Below are 19,577 nucleotides of genomic sequence, written 5' to 3' on the forward strand. Positions count from 1 at the left end.
AGCAAGTAACCAAGGCTGAACAGTTGTATCAAATGGTGGAGGCGGCGGAGGGAAATATATTGTATCCAGTCCCACAGAGAAACCCAGGGCTGTAAGCTTCAGTGCAAGAGGCTGCAGGGGTGTTTGGGAATTACCTATACCCATAGACACAAGGTATTGAGATAGCCTGGCAGAGACTAAGGCACAGTCTAAAGGTTATAAGAGATACAGAGTGTTGGGTAGTAAGGCCTAGCAGGGGGATCTTCTGAGAACTGTGCTAGAGCTGTAAAGGGTAAGAAGAAAACCTGATGTTCCTGTCTGCTGGTAGCCACAAGTGAGACCTTCACAGGTGGTGCCGGGGAAGGATGTCACAGCGCCCCCTATTATACTCTTAAAAGCACAGCGCACACCTCTGCTTGTCCCTAGATCCCAGCTCTTTGGCGCTGTGCATTACACCCAGGTATTTAAGGAAAAAGGAACACAGCTGCAACAACACAAAAGCAATTCCTTTTAATAGCAATCCACTGCAAGGAATTTAAATCAAAATTGACCAACTACACAGCCTATAGAGAATAAAGAAAAACGTTTTGAAAAATGAAACTATATTTATTACGACATTTTTGGGAGTCCCTCATTGTCCGCTCTTATGAAAGGCTAGGGCCACTTCTCCATCTGTCTCCATTTAGCCATCACCGCTGCCTTTTGCCTCAGTGTCTCCAATCACGTCTGCCTTCGCTTTGGGGCCTTGCAGATCCTGAAAAAGCCACCACAAAACCTCTTTCATTCCAAAGACCGTATCACATTTCAAATGTCCCCCCTGGCTTTATTCTTAGTTATATTGTTCATGTTATGTGCCTTCAAGTCGATTACGATGTATGGCGACCCTATGAATCAGTGACCTCCAAGAGCATCTGTCATGAACCACCCTGTTCAGATCTTGTAAGGTCAGGCCTGTGGTTTCCTTGATGGAATCAATCCATCTCTTGTTTGGCCTTCCTCTTTTTCTACTCCCTTCTGTTTTTCCCAGCATGATTGTCTTTTCTAGTGAATCATGTCTTCTCATGATGTGTCCAAAAGTATGATAACCTGTTTCATCTTTTTAGCTTCTAGTGATAGTTCTGGTTTAATTTGTTCTGAAATGGAAATGGACTGCCTTCAAGTCGATCCGGACTTATGGCGACCCTACAAACAGGGTTTTCATGGTAAGCAGTATTCAGAGGTGGTTTACCATTGCCTTCCTCTGAGGCTGAGAGGCAGTGACTGGCCCAAGGTCACCCAGTGAGCTTCATGGCTGTGTGGGGATTTGAATCCTGTTCTCCCAGATCGTAGTCCAACACTCTAACCACTACGCCACACTGGCTTTAACACCCAATTGTTTCTCTTTTTCACAAAGCTCTCCTCCAACGCCACATTTCAAATGAGTTGACTTAGTTGTATTAAACACATATAAAAAGCTCCAAGCAGCTAACCACAATGACAAAACACTGTTTAAATTACACATTACAAAAACATTTCAACCACTTAAAAATGACAGCAACAACCCAATATCTACAGCAGCATTTTGGGAGATTCCAGAGCTTGGAAAAGTTACTTTTTTAAACTACAACTCCCATCAGCCCCAGCCAGCATGGCCACTAGATTGGGCTGATGGGAGCTGTAGTTCAAAAAAGTAACTTTTCCAAGCTCTGGATTAAACCAATACAATCAAACAGGTGTGGTACCTCAGACTCAGGGCTCCAAAGAGGGTAGAGCATCTGCTTTGCATCTGCTTTGCATGCACAATTTCTGGCACCTCCAGGTAGGCCTGGGAGAGACCCCTGCCTGAAACCCTGGACAGCAGCTGTAGTCAGTGTAGACAATACTGAGCTAGATGGCCTAGTGGTCTGACTCGGTATAAGGCAACTTCCTCTGCTCCTGTCTGCCTCTTGGGACTCTCCCCAGACCCCCTCTCTCTTTAGGCCACACCCTTCATTGGCCCGGCTTCGTATCCCATGTGTTGCGTGGCTGGACTCTGGTCATGCCTCTCGCTTGCCTGGCTGGAGGATAGAGAGAGGTGCATGCACACATCTGGGAACTAGTCTGCTTTGCAATAATAAAGTTTACATTAGTTGCTCCACTCCCTTTTGCCTCTGGCCCCAGCCACCACTGCCATGTGGCCCTCAGCAGGTTGCCCAGAAGGGAAAGTGGCCCTCAGGCTGGAAAAGCTTCCCTACCCATGCAGTAAAATAATAAAACATCCGCCTACAAGTTCAGCTCAAAATCCTGCTTAAAGAGGAAGGCTCCCTAACCCTAACCCTAACGCTTCTCTTTGCGTTCAATGCAGGCAGGACCGAGCCAGTGCAAACAGGAACTGAATGGGAAGAGCAAACTGTCTTTCGTGCATCATGAATTTCCAAGGGGATATTTACTGAGATTTTTTTTGTGTGTGTGGGTGTTTTAAGAGGTACTGGTGGGTACACTGGCACCTGCTAGCACCACCATATTTGCAACCCGTGACCTCAAGGCAAAGTGAATGGGGACCTCACCAGAGTATGCATGGGAAGTTAAAAGATGTCTGGTGAGAGATTTGCAGAATTCATCCGGCTGGAGGGGGAGAAGAAGCTTGCAGGTCTCCGCTATTAAATCTCTTTCTGGTTCTCAAAAAGAATCCCTAGTCGGTAAGAGACTGGCACTCACTTGAAATGTTAATGGGGTGTTTTCCATTGGCACCTTCAACTGGGTGAATTCCAGCAACTGGGTTTTGGGAAAACAGAGAGAGAAATATATCTTAGCCGGGGAGTAAGTCACCATCAGTCCTAGATTCTTGAGAAACTTGAGTGAGGAAGAGATTATTCAGCTGCAGCAGGTGCACAAAATTTAAACGATGGGATGTGCAAGATTTAGCACAAGTTTAGCACAATGTCTCGTACATCCAAGGACATGACATCACAAAGATGTCCCAATAAGCATGGCCAATGCGGAAGGATGGTGGGAGTTGTAGATGAGTAAAATTTGGAGGGCCAAAGGTTCCCTCCCCACACCTGGCCTAAAGCCTGGCTTGGGAAAGACTGGAGCGCAGAGCCTATCGTCCCCTTTCCTCCATCTGGGCATCCCCTCCCAACTGTTCATACCAGAACTCATTCAGCCTGCAGATCAATGGCGGCTGGTGGCTCCATGTCATTGGGGCAGTGCAATCCGCTCTGGGTTTTAGTCCAAACTTTCAGCTGAAGCACCTTGGACAGCTCCTTGAAAGTTCAGACTAAAATCTGGAGCAGATTCCACTGCCCCACTGACATGGAGCCACCATCTGCCACTGGTGCAGTCATTAGCAGTCCAGATGTCCAGAAAATTATCTGCTGGCCTAGCCAGACAACCCTAATAAATGGTGCAGCTTTTCATAGGATACCCTGATGACCCCAAAGAGAGTTGGATACTCACCGCACTTTCCATCTTTTCAAACAGCTGACTAGACAAGTGAACACCGGTGGTTAGAAGATAAGAATGAAGAAGAGTTGTTATGACCCTCGTGCATAAGGATTTGGATGAAATTGCAACCATTCCCTTCCATATCCCCTTCTATTACTCATATTAATATAAAGTTTATTATATGAGCTCCCCCCCCACTAAATATTAGAAAGACACAGCAAGGTTGCTCATGTGAACAACCCAATCCAGACCTTGATGTACACTCCAGCTTTGAGGCTAACGATGCAATCCAACACATTTCTACTGAGCAGGACACTCAAATAAGGTCAATGGGACTTACTCTGAGGGAAATGTGTACTGGATTGCAACTTAAGTGAGTTTTCTTATTCACTTCAATGGGTGGGTGGGTGAATCCAATCATACAGATCTGAGTCCCAGTAATTATTTTGTGTGTGTGTAAAATCTCTCATTGTGTATATAAGGGGTGGGGAATTGTGTATATAAGGGGTGGGGAAAGATCCTTATCTGCCCCCCCCCGCGCCATGGGCAATTGCCGTCAGCCAATCACCCGACATCATTATGACACCTGTCAAAATTCAAAGGAGGCCACTGTAGCTGATCAGCTTTTACAGGAAGACCCTTGAAGTCACTGCAGAGGGAAAAACACACTTAAAAATGGAGCGTCCTCACCCCCTGCAGAGGTTTGGATTCAAAGCACTTCCTCCAGCTAAGATGCATCAAGACGTGCTGAAATCATAATAACCAAATGTGCCTTCCCATTCAGGGCACTAGTTGTTGCACGTGATTTTTAGAGGTGGATCAGGGTCTAAGTATATTCCCCACAATGTTAGGAACGGCTCCCTCTGCTGTTTATCCCACCAGCATTCGTGTTCAGGAAGAAGATACGTGCTCATTTCAATACTTTGAGAATTGTTTGGAATTCAACTATGTCGTTTTCTTGTTTCAAATGGCTTTTGAGGCTAGATTTAAGGGAGTTTGTGCACTGCGCACCCACACACACACACACACACAAACGGTCAGTCGGCATTGAGAGCCCCAGATCACTGCAAAATACAAAACAGGAACAATTATTTACTGGGGATGGGTGCTAGCCAACAGAGACTATCCCTGGAAAAAGGGATCAGCACAAGAGAAGATGCCAAAATTGGATGGATTACAAGTCAGTCCATCAAAGAGTCAACAGGCGCATTTGCAGCAGATGCATCTGTGCAATGAGTGCATATGCAGACAGCCTCATTCCACTCCTCAAAGATCTAGGGCCCATCTTTATATTCTTCTCCCTACTACACACATCAGAAAGGGAGCACACTCACCAGTCCCAATCTTTCTGCAACTGGCGAATACTCTCCTGCAGAAGGCTGTCTGCCATTGTCTAAACACAGAAAAGATAAGCTTTACTCTCTTGAGTTCTTTGCACCCTCCTTGGTCACAAGTTTCACAATCCAATGCTTTCATTTCAACTGGCTTTTGGAGCTCGCCTTATTGCATGGATGAGAGATGCATGCCAACAGTTTTAAGTCAGCAAAAAGTGACCTGTTGGAAGACTGGGACATTGGTACAGTGTAACTACAGGGGATTGGGTTAGAAATTTAGTTCCGTTTATATTTTAAATGTTTTAAATTAGGTAAGATCACGTTTTAATGAGAATGTACCTCTTGTGCGTTTCCCAAAATAATCAATTTGTGTATTTTATTGTGTTTTGGGAAGTGCAAATCAGGTACTTTCAGTGTCAGTTCAACGCAGCTATTATTTAAAATCTGCCCTTCTCCAGCCCAAAGAAATATGTACAGAAATGGGCATTAAGGGAAAGTGTGCATAAAAAAAATATTTTTAGTGAAGACAACATGCAAAAAAGGACAACATACAAAAATGCTGACAAATTTTCATGAGGACTTTTTTCTTTTAAAAAATTTGCAAAATGCCACAGAGGTGTGGCAACCTGCTTTCGCATAATGTTGAGAATCCCTTGTTGAGGCATATGATGTGGGCTTGTCTAGTGATGCATTCATTCTGGTCTGAAGTTGTGATCCGTACTAATTTTGTACTGGCAAAATCCTTCATATTGGCAGACGTTCACGCACTTTTAAATCACATGCCAGTAGTGTGGGGGTTAACAGTAGGACAAGTGAGCTCATATGGTTGCTAAGAGACTCATACTTCCAGCCTGAGAGGATAAATACCCACTGTCCATTACGCAATGGTCTTCAGCCCTGGCTACATTGGGACATATTTCATACAGACATCATTTTGAGTGAATACCTATTTGGACATCTGAAGGGCTTATATTAATTATATGCTCAACTGAAGATGCATGTACTGATGGGCATGGTATTTTTAATGTACAGCGATGGCGGTTTATTGTTATTGCTAGTAGTATTCTTTTCTCTCTCTTTTTGTACCTTTAAATACTTTTATTTAATTCATTTTCTTTGCTTTCTTTTTCCTTTCATGGTTTGCAAATAAAAAAATCATTAAAAATGTGGGCAAACTAAAGATTGGAGATATTATAAACTTAAAAAAAATGTACATGTACTGCCTTCAAGTTGATTCCAACTTATGGTGACCCTCTGAATAGGGTTTTCATGAGGCTGAGAGGCAGTGACTGGCCCAAGGTCACCCAGTGAGCTTCATGGCTGTGTGGAGAGTTGAATAGTCCAACACCTTACTTAACCACTACACCACACTGGCTCTAAACTTAGAGAAACAGAAAACTACACTTCTGTCCATTGCTAGTACACAGTAGAGGTTAGTCCAGCCTTTCCCAACTAGTGGGCCACCAGATGTTGTTGGACCACAATTCCCAGCATTGCTGACCATTGGCAATGCTGGCTGAGGCTGATGGGAGTTGCACCTGGTGGCCCACTAGTTGGGAAAGGCTGGTTAGTCTATTAGGAGGGCCAGTGGGACACTGCCCCGCCAACCTCAGTCTTCTGCTAGACTTACCTGCCTGCCTCCTTACATACAGCCAGGCCAGGGGGTGGCCCTGCTTGTCAGCTTCCTCCTCCTCCTCCTCCTCCTCCTCCTCCTCCTCCACCTCCTTAGTGTTGCCTCTTGGAGGGAGGATGGAGACAAAACTGGAATCAATTGCTTCTGCCTGTCATTGGCTCTGGCTCTAACTACTGGTGGGGCTCCTGCCTTCTGCCCCACCAGTCCCAATGGGCACCAGCCGGCACTACCTACTAGGGGTGTGTGTGTCAGCTGTTGCGTGCCCTGAACAACGAGGCAAATCGGGGTGATTCAGGGGGTAGTCTTTCACATTAGTGAGTCAGATTATGTCGTTAACAAGGCACTCCGACGCAGATGAGGGAATGCCCAACCTCCCGGGGAGCTCTGTTGTCTGGTTTCCCCCCCATAAAGTTGAATGTATCGCTTTCTCTTTTCTGAGAAATGAAACCAAGCTGACTGGGGAAACACCGAGCTCAGGGGAAAGGGTGGAGAGGAGAGGATCTTTCATTTTGACAGAAAGGTCTAGCTTTCAACCACAGTTTTTGCAGCCCTTTCAATTGCAATGATTTGGGGAGGGATATTTATGGAGACATGCGGTTCATCATTCTCCAAGTTTTGGCTGTGACAGCAGGGTGTAAGTGGCGGAGTTAGTCTATTGGGGTGGCCTGTTTCTTTACCAATACTTTTACCTAACATTTTTAAAATTTCTCTTTCTCACATGGAGGATAGCTCCAGGAAAGGACAAGGGGATGGGCAGTTGTTTATAACTAAGGTAAAGTCACCCAGCATGATAACCTCTAGCTGGTATGAAACATCTCGGGGCCTCTGATCAGCAGGTGAGGCCTTGTTGGTGGTGCCCCAACTGGCAGCTGTCTGGTTAGTGTTGACCCATGACAGGGCCTTGTCAGTGGTGCCTTCCTGTGTGGAATGCCCTTCCTTGCTTGGTGCGTCTGTCTCCAACATTATTGACTTTTAGGAGAAATGTGAAAATGTTCCTGTTTACCCAGGCATTTCATGGCTGAAGGAGACTGTTCCCGGCCACCTGGATATCACTGAACAGAAGGATGTTTTATTTGCAATTGTTTTTAGAATTTTTATCTGTAGCTGTTTTTAGAATTATTGTTATTAAATTGTTTTGTTTGTTGCCCTGGAGTCCTTCGGGAGGAATGGTGGGATATAATTAAAATAACTTTCTGAACTTTGACAAGTTTCTTACCCAAGGGCACTGTCCTAATGTCCCGTTTTCAAATGTCCCGTTTTCAAATGGATTCGTTTTTTGTTGTTTGAGTGGGCATTCTCCCTTCAAAATGGCAACATTTGCTCTTGAAGGGTTACTGCTGTGCCTATATTCCTGAAATCTGGCAGGCTTCATCCCCTCAGAAGAGCAGCCATGACTGTAATTTGCATCCAATTTTGGCAGAAAATTAAAAAGTTAGAGAGCAATCCAAACTCAAGATTCACTGGAATTAGCAGAGTCTGGAATAAGTGGCTCAGCAGTTGAGCAGACTGTGCCTGGTTTCAGCCAGGTCTACACCAGCTGAAGTCCTTCATCCCAGCTTAGTTAAAGATATCCATCCTGACTCAGCCAGGGTAAGTCCCCAAAAGAGGGCATTCTGGGGGTGTGGTAGGGGCATGGCAGGGTAGGGGGAGACTTGCCCTATTCCAAACACCATTCAGTTCAGTCACGTGACCTAGCAAGCCAGCAACAGTGACACTGGCCAGAAGGGTGGTGTGAGTCAAAGTCTATTGTAAAGGTGTGTTTCCCCTCTGACAGGCTCCAGCTGGACCAGTTAGCAGTAGCTGTGCTCCTGAACGGAGTTTGGAATAGGGATAGGTAACACTGGCAGAATTTGCCTCGCTGTGAGTTATACTGACTTCCTGTAGTTTGGATTGCTCTGCCCAAGACTTTTTCTCTAAAATGAAATTTGCCAAAGTGGACGAAATAGAACGTTGGGTTTAACACATCAGATTCAGATCCAAGTATGAACTGGAATGTCACAGAACGGATCCAAAACATATTGGGCTCCTTCCACACGCCACAAGGCAAATTCTTGTGGGTAACCCTAGCACCGACCAAAGCATGTGCCACGAAATACCCATGTCCATGGCAAGTTTCCAGCGATTGGAATACACACACACTGACCCTTCAGAACACCCTTACTTGAAACTTCCCTGCTTTTTTCTTCCCCAAACTCTGGACACAGACACGTTATCAACCTCCAGTTCTTCTGGTGATGCAACTGTGATACGGAATTCTGAGCAAACAGCTGTATCCCCCCCCCCCAACAGTCATTTACAGCAACAGCTCCGTAGCAACACAACAGTCCTTCGGAAGGGAGCCCATATTGTGGCTTGAGCAGTGGGATGGTGCCTTGTCCTACTCTTCCTGCCCTGCTTTGTGGGCACAGTGGCTGGCCACGGCGGGTACCAGAATATTGGATCAGGTGGCTCTTTGGTCTGAGCCGGCAGGGTTGTTGCTTATTCAGACTACGCAATACCTTCTCCGATCTAGTCAATGTGGAAAGAAATTTATTGGCTAGTCCCACAGAATGGACCAACCCTCTCCCCCTCCCCCAAATTTGTGGCTCCATTTTCCAGGCTGTGAATATTTGAAGGGGTATTACTGACTGCTGCCATTCAGCATTTTCAGTTCTCCAGGCTGCCCATGATCCAGAAAGCTCCAGATTGGATTACAGCAATGTGCTCTATGTGGGGCTGCCTTTGAGGATGACCTAGCAGCAGTAGCTAATGTGACACTTCAACTGTTCACTGGGGCAGATATTGCCATCATATTATGCCACTGCTGTACTAGCTGCCAGTTAGCTATGGGGCTAGGTTCAACATGTTCTGGTAAACAGAGCCATATACAGTTAGGGAACAGGATACCTAAAAGATAAATAAGTGTAAACACAAACACCTTTGCATTTAGGATTTTATTCAAGTAGCCATTATTAATGACTTACAATTTGGGGTGGGGGGAAGAAGACAAAAAGACAAAATCCTAAATATCTTTCTTCGTACAACTGACACATAACACATACAGCAGCCAAACAGCACTCTCTTCCCAGAGACAGGAACTGATTTCTGTTAAACAAAACAATTGCAGTACTTGAAACTATGCAGCCTAGACCATCTTGCCACTCACAGCAGGGCGCTTACTTCCGACTAAATATATCAAGCTGTGAGTCAACAAGATTTAGTCGCATTGTATGTTTGAGAGCAATACCCAAGTGACAACACCTTTTTAAGTGTGTCCTAGTATTAACAGTAACTAAACCCAAAGCCCAAACCTCTACAGAGATTATGGCAAATTTGACTCCATGGCATCTCCTCTGATTAAATCTCTCACCATCACAGAATAAAGGACACTGGAAAAATCTTTTACTTGAGAATGACTGCTTCATATTTATATTGTGCAGGAAACATCATTAAAGGATGATTGAGATCAGCTTTGCAGACCCATTGGGGCAAGATTATAATTTGAACTGTTTAATAACTACAGCAATGACCAAAAGTTCAAATTTTCTCTTAGAATTGTAAATATTATGGACCAAGTCTGCATATGCCAACACTTGCAGTTTTTTAAATACTTTGGGCAATGAAACAATTGACAATGCAAGGGGTGGGGGGAAGGGTTGCCATAGACAGCCGATGCATCTTTAAGCACTTCTGGGATGAAGATGCTGAACACAGGAACCCTACTGGATCAGGTCAAACACCTCCAGGTAGTCCAGTGCCTTGACTTACAACAGGGGGTGAGCAGATGCCTCCAAGGCCCACAAGTAGGGCACAGACCTTCCCTATTGTTGCTCCCATACAACTGGTATTCAGTAGCATATTGCCTCCGAATCAGATGTTCTAGCATTCTGGAGGTAAGCATTAGATAGCCAGGGAGGGATTCAAAACGCCTCTCCCCCCCATAAACTCTCCCACCCCCCCGGCAGCCTATATAGTGATAAAAGTGTTCAGAGATTCAGGTTTAGGAGCCAGCCCTGCTCCTAAATCCTTTAGCCTAGGCTAGCTCCAGCACTACAAAGGCTTCTGGCCTAGACTGGCTTGTACACTACAATCGTTTGTGAGGGACCCCCACTTCTAATGACTGGGCGACACGAGAGGGATCTTTTCAGGTCAAATAGTAAGAAATCAGATTGTGGACTACCCACTGGGAGAGAACAATGTGTTTGTTGATTTGGCCCAAAGAGAGACACTAAGATCTAACAAACTCAGAAAGTTTAGGTAAAACAGAAAAGCAGAGCTCTACACCTATCAGACCACCCACCATTAGCATGCCCTATCTTGTTGCTACTGAGCTACATTCATACATCCTGAGTTCATTCCCCTTTTCAAACACTTAGTTTTGGCGTCTCTGCACTAGCCTCCTGCTGATTGTACCCTGCATGTTCATGATGATGTTAAATAGCATGAAAGACAAAAACAAATCTTCCAAAGACAAAACTGGGATTCTAAAGGACAGTGGTCTCCTGGCACCATCTTCCTGAGAGGTGGAAATGGAACCACTGCAGTCGGGTGCCTGCAGTAACAAGCCTACAGAAATGGTCCAAAAGAATATCCACGGTGAATTCAAAGATGCTAAGATGACATTGATGACAGCTGTGCTGATCTCCTGCGAGTCCAAATTGATCACACTCTCTAGGCCTTATCAACTTGAGGTCTTCACTTGCCTTGTTAGTATCGAATACAAATCCCAGCCCAGGCTTAGCTATTTAGCAAACTGAAAATGTGATTGCAAATAAGATAAACTTTAGGATGAGGAGTTTAGGGAACTGTGTATCAATCCGCAAGTATGCATATTCTTTCCTCATTTTCAGTAAATATGAGAAAAAAGGACCCATGAAAGAATATTGCTTGTCCATTAAGAGCGCAGCAAGATGTTTCAATGGAAATGCAGTTCTTCCTGTATTTCCCTGAAAAATGCTAATGCAGGGATTATGGGAATTTTTAAAGGTGAAAGAGGGGACAGAAAACCCACAGCTGTCCTTTCCCCATTATCCCACAAATTTAGGGCTAGGACCACATCTTGATCTGCCTTTAATATCATCCAGTAAACAAGTAAACCAGTTCATGACATGGAAGGGATACTAAAGTGTAAGAGGAGATTGTCCCCATGAACATTTATCGGAGCTTCAGGCAAACAAGTTGCACATTCTGAGACAGGAGTATTGTTTTGCTGTGAAACCCCAGTAGCTAGACAGCTTCCAGAAGTGCTTTTGAAATTACATATTTATAGTGAGTGAGAAGAGGGAGAGAAGGCAAACAGGAAAAAAACTGAGCCAAGAGGCCAACAAGTCTCCCCAGAACGCTTGTGGGCAGGATTCAGCTGATAAACTCTCAGTACGGTTTTGTCCAGGTCTTGCCAACCTATCACCTGAGGCTGCATCACACCAGGAGAGTCAGTTGGTCTGGGCAACCCTGGAAATGGAGCGTGCAGAGTCGAGGAAGCTGAACATTGTGTTCACCAGGTCTGGAAGATCATAATCGTGTTTCCATCCCCAATCTTGGCGAGCGTTACCATCATCAAAAATCATTGGCCAACTGTCAGCTACAGCACAGGAAAAAGACAAAACAGATTGTGTCATAAGGAAGTTTCTCCTTGCTGGATATTTGCATTGACCCCAATGGCTCCCCCCCATTTTTCTTCCCCCCCCTCAAAAAAAAAAAGGAAGAGCAGCTTCAGGAGGGAATAGTTTTGAAATAGGGAAGTATCAGGGAGATATGCAAAGTATTTGTATGCACATTTGCAAGGGCAAACATGTGGGACCCAGCCTACTCCCCATGTGAAAGTCATCCCTTTCTTGATGTTTGCTGCTGCATCAGGTTATCATCATCCACAACTAAAATATACAAATTCCCCTATTTGGCCCTCAGCGAAGCAGCATTCGCCTGGCATGAACTGTGAGAGCTGTTGCCTTAGCATGAAAGCTATATTCTTGTGGTCCTGAAGATTTTCACCAAAATGTGCTGGCCATTTTATAATGACAGTTCACAGAACTCGGATTTCCTGTACCTTTTTGAGGGTTTGTTTGTTCCACCTAGCACACCTTCTAATTATTTCTTATTTTTTTCCCCAAAGCGAATGTTAGTTTACAGAAGTCTATTGCTACACGCAGTGGGGATAAGACCATAAGAAGAGCCTGCTGGATCAGGCCAGTGGCCCATCTAGTCCAGCATCCTGTTCTCACAGTGGCCTACCAGGTGCCTGGGGGAAGCCCGCAAGCAGGACCCGAGTGCAAGAACACTCTCCCCTCCTGAGGCTTCCGGCAACTGGTTTTCAGAACCATGCTGTCTCTGACTAGGCTGGCAGAGCACAGCCATCACGGCTAGCAGCTATTGATAGCCCTGTCCTCCATGAATTTGTCTAATCTTCTTTTAAAGCCATCCAAGCTGCTGGCCATTACTGCATCTTGTGGGAGCAAATTCCATAGTTTAACTATGCGCTGAGTAAAGAAGTACTTCCTTTTGTCTGTCCTGAATCTTCCAACATTCAGCTTCTTTGAATGTCCACGAGTTCTAGTATTATGAGAGAGGGAGAAGAACTTTTCTCTATCCACTTTCTCCATGCCATGCATAATTTTATACACTTCTATCATGTCTCCTCTGACCCGCCTTTTCTCTAAAAAATGCTATCACCCACCATCTCTTCTCAGGAGATGGACAGCAGCTCCCCAGATTGACACCCCTACTCTCCAATTGCTCAAAACAGATAAAATCCCAAAACAAAGTGGAAGCTTAGCTGATGCACCTCAGGACTCCTTCCTCATCATCAAGGTGCCTGATAGTAAGTCAGACTTTTGCTCTGCTAAGCCCAGTTCTTTTGGTCTGCCAGTTGACAGCAGATTACGAGTTGAAAAGTATTTCCCCTGCCCCCACCTTGCTATCAGATGTCCCCTACTTCACTTAACAACTTCTACAAAGCAGCTACATCGCCCTTTGCCAACCTGGTGCCCCCCAGATGTTTTGGACTATGGCTATGCTGGCTAAGGCTAATGGGAGCTGCAATCCAAGATTTGGAGGACATCAGGTTGGCAAAGGCTGGATTACATCAATCACATCTTGGCCCAAGGTCCTGCTCCATTCATATGAAAAGGAACCGAGGTGCACATTGATCTAATGCTTTATTTCAACCACATCCAGCCTATTGTAATGTTTAGCAACAAACTGAACACACACCACAGCGAAAGGCCAACATCTGATACTAACCGATGGCTTGTCTGACAGCATCTACACCATAGGCAACTTCAAGTTCTGGCATATGCTTTTGGACCTCTTGAACCAGCTCCTCAGGAGTAAAACTCATGGCACTGATGTTGTATGTCCTCATACTCAGCAGTTCAGCAGGTGCCTCCATGATCTCCAAGGTAGCTCTCAGGCAGTCATCAATGTACATCATCGGGAGTCGGGTGTCTGGTTTAAGGTTGCACTGAAACTTGCCAGTCTTTATAGCATCATGGAAGATTTGGACTGCATAATCTAGAGGAAGAGAAAGTTGGAACACAATTGTAGTGATGCACTTCAGGTCAGTTTATATAGTACTAACTAAAAATGCAGCCATGCATAGAAAAGCAGGCTACCAATATGTACCAACAAAAAGTAAAATGAAGAAAAGTTTATTAGCAGTTTAGTTTAAAATGACACTTTTGGAAAGGCTAAACCAATCGGGTTGAGTCTGATGGAGAAGACTTTGAAAGGGGAAAGAATAATAGAGTGGGATCATGTTAAGCAGGGTCAAGAGGAGTTGTTCAGTATGTCTCTTATGACTTAATCACATTATTCATACTTTTTAAAAAGCATACTTAAACTGGACAACTTTATTTTGAAGAAATTGCAGCTGCCCAGGGCCCTAATTTGGAATATGCCCATGGGGCATTACATATTGTTTGGTGTCAGTAACTAAGTAGCAACTTCTATTTACTAAGCCAAAATCAACAACTGAATGTGCTCCTGTACAGAATCAGGTCCCTGTGATGGTTTCCTGTCCAAAATCCCCCTCCCCTCCAGCTACTATTTGCCCAAAATAAAGGCAGCCATCTTAAGCACGCTTTCAACAGTGTGATATCATTTATTATCCAAATGTAAGAAATTCAGGATAGGCATTTTATTTTAAGTTTTTATTCCACCTGTCTACACTAAGTACCCAAGAGAATATGAGGAGGAACTTTCAAAAGAGTGATGGGCAATACAGTATCTTTGCCTTCGGGTATTATGGGATTTGGGTCAAAACAGGGCTTTCTCAAAATGCTCTTTTAAGGGATGCACTTGAATTAGTTTATCCTGAATAGCAATTAGTTTTTAAAACTGGAGCTATATTCTGAAGTGATCAAGGGGTGAAGAGCCAAGAAACATTGGTTCCGCTCTCCAATTCCATCCCCACATCACATAATCTCTGGGTTGTTGAGACATCTAAGGTCTTCACCACCAATAATACCCCAGGGGCGTATGACACTGCCTTCTTTTTTTGTCTTCTGCTCCAGGTATATGAAGGGGAAAAGCTGCCTGAGGCAGCGCTGCGGCGTTGCGCCAAGTGCGACGCTAAGTGAGCACTTGGCGTCACACTTGGAGTCATCTTGGAGAAAGAAGACAATGGAAGAAATGTCTATTGGTTATAGAAGATGGGGTTAGGTGGAGAGAAGCACAATGGGACATTGGAGAATATTTTTAGATATTTTTATAATTGTTATGTTCGTTTTTTAAAATTTATTCTGTTACTACGTTATGTACATTGTTGGGATTTATTGTTTACTTATGTTTATTTAAAATGTGATGTATTGTTTTTCCTTTTAATTGTACCAAATATGAATTGTATATTATATATTGATTTTTTATGTTGTAAACCGCCCAAAGAGCTTTGGCAATGGGGCGGTATAGAAATTTAATTAATGTTAATATTAATGATAATGATGATAATAATAATAATAATGACACAGACACATTGAAGACATGGTGTACCATATTTTGGATTGCCCTTTTATACAATTCACCTAGGAATAGATTTTCCTATTCATTCCAGAATTTTCTAAAAGGTCAGTCCAATTATTTCAAAATTAGATGGTTACCGACAGGGTAACTTTATCTGCACTAGCAGTTATGGACTACTTTTTTGTTTTGACACAAGATGGTGTCAACTGCGCAAGCTGGGGAACTGTGCCATTTAAACTTTGATAATTTACAGTTCTGAACATTTATAAGTTTTAACTTACTCTTGGATTGTTGTTCTGTGTTTTGGGAGATTTATATTACAATGGTAATTGGCTACAAACAATAAAAATCTGACTGACTCAAACATACAGTGAAGGAGAAGCTGCTGAGTGCCCCCCTTCACATAATGTTCATCTCCCCTTACAGACGAGGTTTCCTAAAGTTGTGAAGAGCAAGTGCCGTTATCCACTAGAGCAGGGATAGCCAACATGGTGACCTCCAGATGTTGTGGACTACAACTCCCATTATCCCTGACCACTGGCCACGTTGGCTGGGGCCAATGGGAGCTGGAGTCCACATCATACGGACAGCATAAGATTGGCTAGTCTTGCATTAGAGAAATAAAGGATGACGAAGAACAGTAGGAGGGGGTGTATGTGTGTACATATATATTTATTCGTGTGTGAGCAAGTGAGATCTACTCCATCCATCTTTCCCTGCCTGTTGGTGGGGGACCTTTCAGAGTGCTTCAGCAGGTGGAGCTTTCATGCGATAGGCTCTCCTCTGACACATGCAATGTTCTGCTATGATCTTAGGCAGCCTTCCAATTTTTCCTTTAGTATCATCACTGTATTTTATAACCTAATTTAGTCCTATGCCGATAGGAGCTTATGCCTCCTTACCAGTTGTTCCCCCACCCGGCTGGGAATCAGCTGAGATAATACCAGGGTATCTCAGGCACCGGAAGTCTAGTCCATACCTGTAATGGTAATACTGAACAAGGGGAAAAAAAGATATTAGTTAGCCACTAATAGTGCTACAGGAGCAACTCTGGCTACCTAATGTCAATGGCTTCTTAAAATGTTATAAGGAATTTAGGCCTCAGTATTAGGGGCAAAATGAGAGAGAGTGGCTGCAACAGACTAGTGGAACCTTCAAAACGAAGATTAATTGTGGCTGATGAAAGCAAATGCACATACATCTTTATTAATTTACATTTCTATCCCACCCTTCTTCTGTCATGGAACTCGTATTTTGCCATCAGAGAAGCTGGTTAACTGAGTTCAATTGAAGGTGTCAGACTTGCAAGCTTAGAAGGAAAGGGAGAGAACCAACCGACAACTTTGTTGGGGGTAGCCTGAGATGTTTCTGCCGCTCCAGGCGCCTGCACCACACTGTATTTTCATTGGAAGTTTCGTAATCGCTGTTTTTTAATAATGTTATTTAATTTTGTAAATTGTATTGTTTTATGGATGTATTCCTGTATTTGTGTTTTTCTTGTAAGCTGCCTTGAGGGCCTTTTGACCATAAAGCGGGGTATAAATAAATAATAACAATGGAACCCAAAGCAGTGTATATGGGGTTCCCAGGCAATCAACCCAGCCAGGCACTGACCAGATCCGTACCTGCTTAGCTTTGGCAACACAGTGGCCTCATACAGCCTTCAGACCATACCCTGGGGCACAAACAAGAGTTTGTTGTTTAAGCATTTTCTCTCTCTTAACTGAAAAAGAGCCTGGAAAGTTAGAAGGTAATAGTTCAGATTTCATTTTGGGGGGAGGGGGATGTTCCACAGTTAATGTCAAATTTTCATATTGGTATTTGATTAATCTTTTTAGGATAATATTCCACTGGTACAGGTAACTTGGAAACACATTACAAGACGTTCATGCGTTCAGCAATGTACTTTACAGCATTTGCTATCCATCCACTTATCCATACACAGCACATGACAAGTGTTCATGAAAGAGGAAGCACCCCCCAAGTATTGAGGAAACAAGAAGGCAGCTTACTTCTCCCATGAGCTCAGCATGGACCTTGGAGACACCATAGATTGTCCTTGGCCTTTGGATGCAGAGATCGGGAGTTGGGTTCCTAGGGGAGGTGGGTCCAAAAGCTCCGATTGTGCTGGGGACAAAAAGTCGCAAGCTGTGCTCAGCAGCAATATCAAGAATATTATGTAATCCTGGGAAGAGCAAACAGAGTTATCAGACTCCAGACCAAAACATAATGCCCCCACAGGGAGGTGGGAACAGCTAGTCAAACAGTATTAAGTAAGTTGACATCTACCAGTGATATTCACAGATCTTGCCAAAGGAACATTGGCTTCTCCGACAGCACTCAACAAAGCGCTGTAATGAAACAGCCACGTAATCCGGTTGTTCACCACTATCTCACGAAGATTCTTGTAGTCCAAAATGTCAGAGTAGATGAAAGGACCTAAGAAGAAGGTGTAAGAGAAAGTGAGCATGAAGACAAGAAGAGGCACTAGAGACTACAAACTGGATAGTATCGCCTGACTTTTGAACAGGAACCTGCTGGTGAAAATCAGAATCTCAAAGATTTCCACTGCCATGTTCCTTGCTAACCACTGCATTTGTAACAAGGCACATACACATGTATCGCAAATATGCATAGAATGATATATCAGAAACAGGTAAAAAATGGTTTTGACCCTGACATGAGTAGACATACTTACACCCCCTCCCTTTTCCCTACCCACGCACCCCAGGTGTCCATGACAGTCATCCCAAACTGTACACATATCCATTGCACTGGGGCTAGGTCATTTCAGTTGATCCAGGGCACTGTTGAACACCACAAAACCTTGCAAAACGGATTTCACCATATATCTTGGCAGGACATAAAAATGAATGCATGTCGAATGAAAACCTCTAAAGGGTTTTGTAAACCCTGAATTCTTTGCATCTGTCTTCACAGTGGAAGATATAGGGCAGATCCCTGAACCTGAACTAACATTTACAGGAAGGGATTCTGAGGAACTGAGACAAATAGTGGTAACGAGAGAGGAAGTTCTAAGATTAATGGACAATATAAAAACTGACAAATCACCGGGCCCGGATGGCATCCACCCGAGAGTTCTCAAAGAACACAAAGGTGAAATTGCTGATCTGCTAACTAAAATATGTAACTTGTCCCTCGGGTCCTCCTCCGTGCCTGAGGACTGGAAAGTGGCAAATGTAACACCAATCTTCAAAAAGGGATCCAGAGGGGATCCCGGAAATTACAGGCCAGTTAGCTTAACTTCTGTCCCTGGAAAACTGGTAGAAAGTATTATTAAAGCTAGATTAACCAAGCACATAGAAGAACAAGCCTTGCTGAAGCAGAGCCAGCATGGCTTCTGCAAGGGAAAGTCCTGTCTCAGTAACCTATTAGAATTCTTTGAGAGTGTCAACAAGCATATAGATAGAGGTGATCCAGTGGACATAGTGTACTTAGACTTTCAAAAAGCGTTTGACAAGGTACCTCACCAAAGGCTTCTGAGGAAGCTTAGCAGTCATGGAATAAGAGGAGAGGTCCTCTTGTGGATAAGGAATTGGTTAAGAAGCAGAAAGCAGAGAGAAGGAATCAACGGACAGTTCTCCCAATGGAGGGCTGTAGAAAGTGGAGTCCCTCAAGGATCGGTATTGGGACCTGTACTTTTCAACTTGTTCATTAATGACCTAGAATTAGGAGTGAGCAGTGAAGTGGCCAAGTTTGCTGATGACACTAAATTGTTCAGGGTTGTTAAAACAAAAAGGGATTGCGAAGAGCTCCAAAAAGACCTCTCCAAACTGAGTGAATGGGCGGAAAAATGGCAAATGCAATTCAGTATAAACAAGTGTAAAATTATGCATATTGGAGCAAAAAATCTGAATTTCACATATACGCTCATGGGGTCTGAACTGGCGGTGACCGACCAGGAGAGAGACCTCGGGGTTGTAGTGGACAGCACGATGAAAATGTCGACCCAGTGTGCGGCAGCTGTGAAAAAGGCAAATTCCATGCTAGCGATAATTAGGAAAGGTATTGAAAATAAAACAGCCGATATCATAATGCCGTTGTATAAATCTATGGTGCGGCCGCATTTGGAATACTGTGTACAGTTCTGGTCGCCTCATCTCAAAAAGGATATTCTAGAGTTGGAAAAGGTTCAGAAGAGGGCAACCAGAATGATCAAGAGGATGGAGCGACTCCCTTACGAGGAAAGGTTGCAGCATTTGGGGCTTTTTAGTTTAGAGAAAAGGCGGGTCAGAGGAGACATGATAGAAGTGTATAAAATTATGCATGGC

The 19,577-nt window shown here is 44.0% G+C and overlaps 1 protein-coding gene and 1 long non-coding RNA gene across 5 annotated transcripts in view; both read right to left on the bottom strand.

Moving 5' to 3' along the window:
• Window positions 1-564: 564 nt before the first annotated feature.
• Window positions 565-4,779, bottom strand: LOC133384561 (uncharacterized). The gene is made up of 4 exons (XR_009762629.1): window positions 4,719-4,779; window positions 3,397-3,424; window positions 2,656-2,712; window positions 565-733 (listed from the first exon to the last, which is right to left on the bottom strand). It is a non-coding gene; the product is annotated as an uncharacterized LOC133384561 (long non-coding RNA).
• Window positions 4,780-9,269: 4,490 nt separating this feature from the next.
• Window positions 9,270-19,577, bottom strand: part of LOC133384002 (L-threonine 3-dehydrogenase, mitochondrial-like) — a 40,409-nt gene continuing 30,101 nt past the window's right edge. For all 4 annotated transcript variants that reach the window (XM_061625802.1, XM_061625803.1, XM_061625805.1 and 1 more), the window contains exons 5-9: window positions 17,575-17,724; window positions 17,298-17,470; window positions 16,188-16,278; window positions 13,570-13,839; window positions 9,270-11,911 (exon numbers count right to left, since the gene is read on the bottom strand). In XM_061625802.1, coding sequence (XP_061481786.1) covers window positions 11,763-11,911; window positions 13,570-13,839; window positions 16,188-16,278; window positions 17,298-17,470; window positions 17,575-17,724 — 833 coding nt within the window. In that variant the 3' untranslated portion in view covers window positions 9,270-11,762. The remainder of the gene's footprint in view (window positions 11,912-13,569; window positions 13,840-16,187; window positions 16,279-17,297; window positions 17,471-17,574; window positions 17,725-19,577) is intronic.

Source organism: Rhineura floridana, chromosome 4 (genome assembly GCF_030035675.1).
Source record: "Rhineura floridana isolate rRhiFlo1 chromosome 4, rRhiFlo1.hap2, whole genome shotgun sequence".
NCBI classification, from domain to species: Eukaryota; Metazoa; Chordata; class Lepidosauria; order Squamata; family Rhineuridae; genus Rhineura; species Rhineura floridana.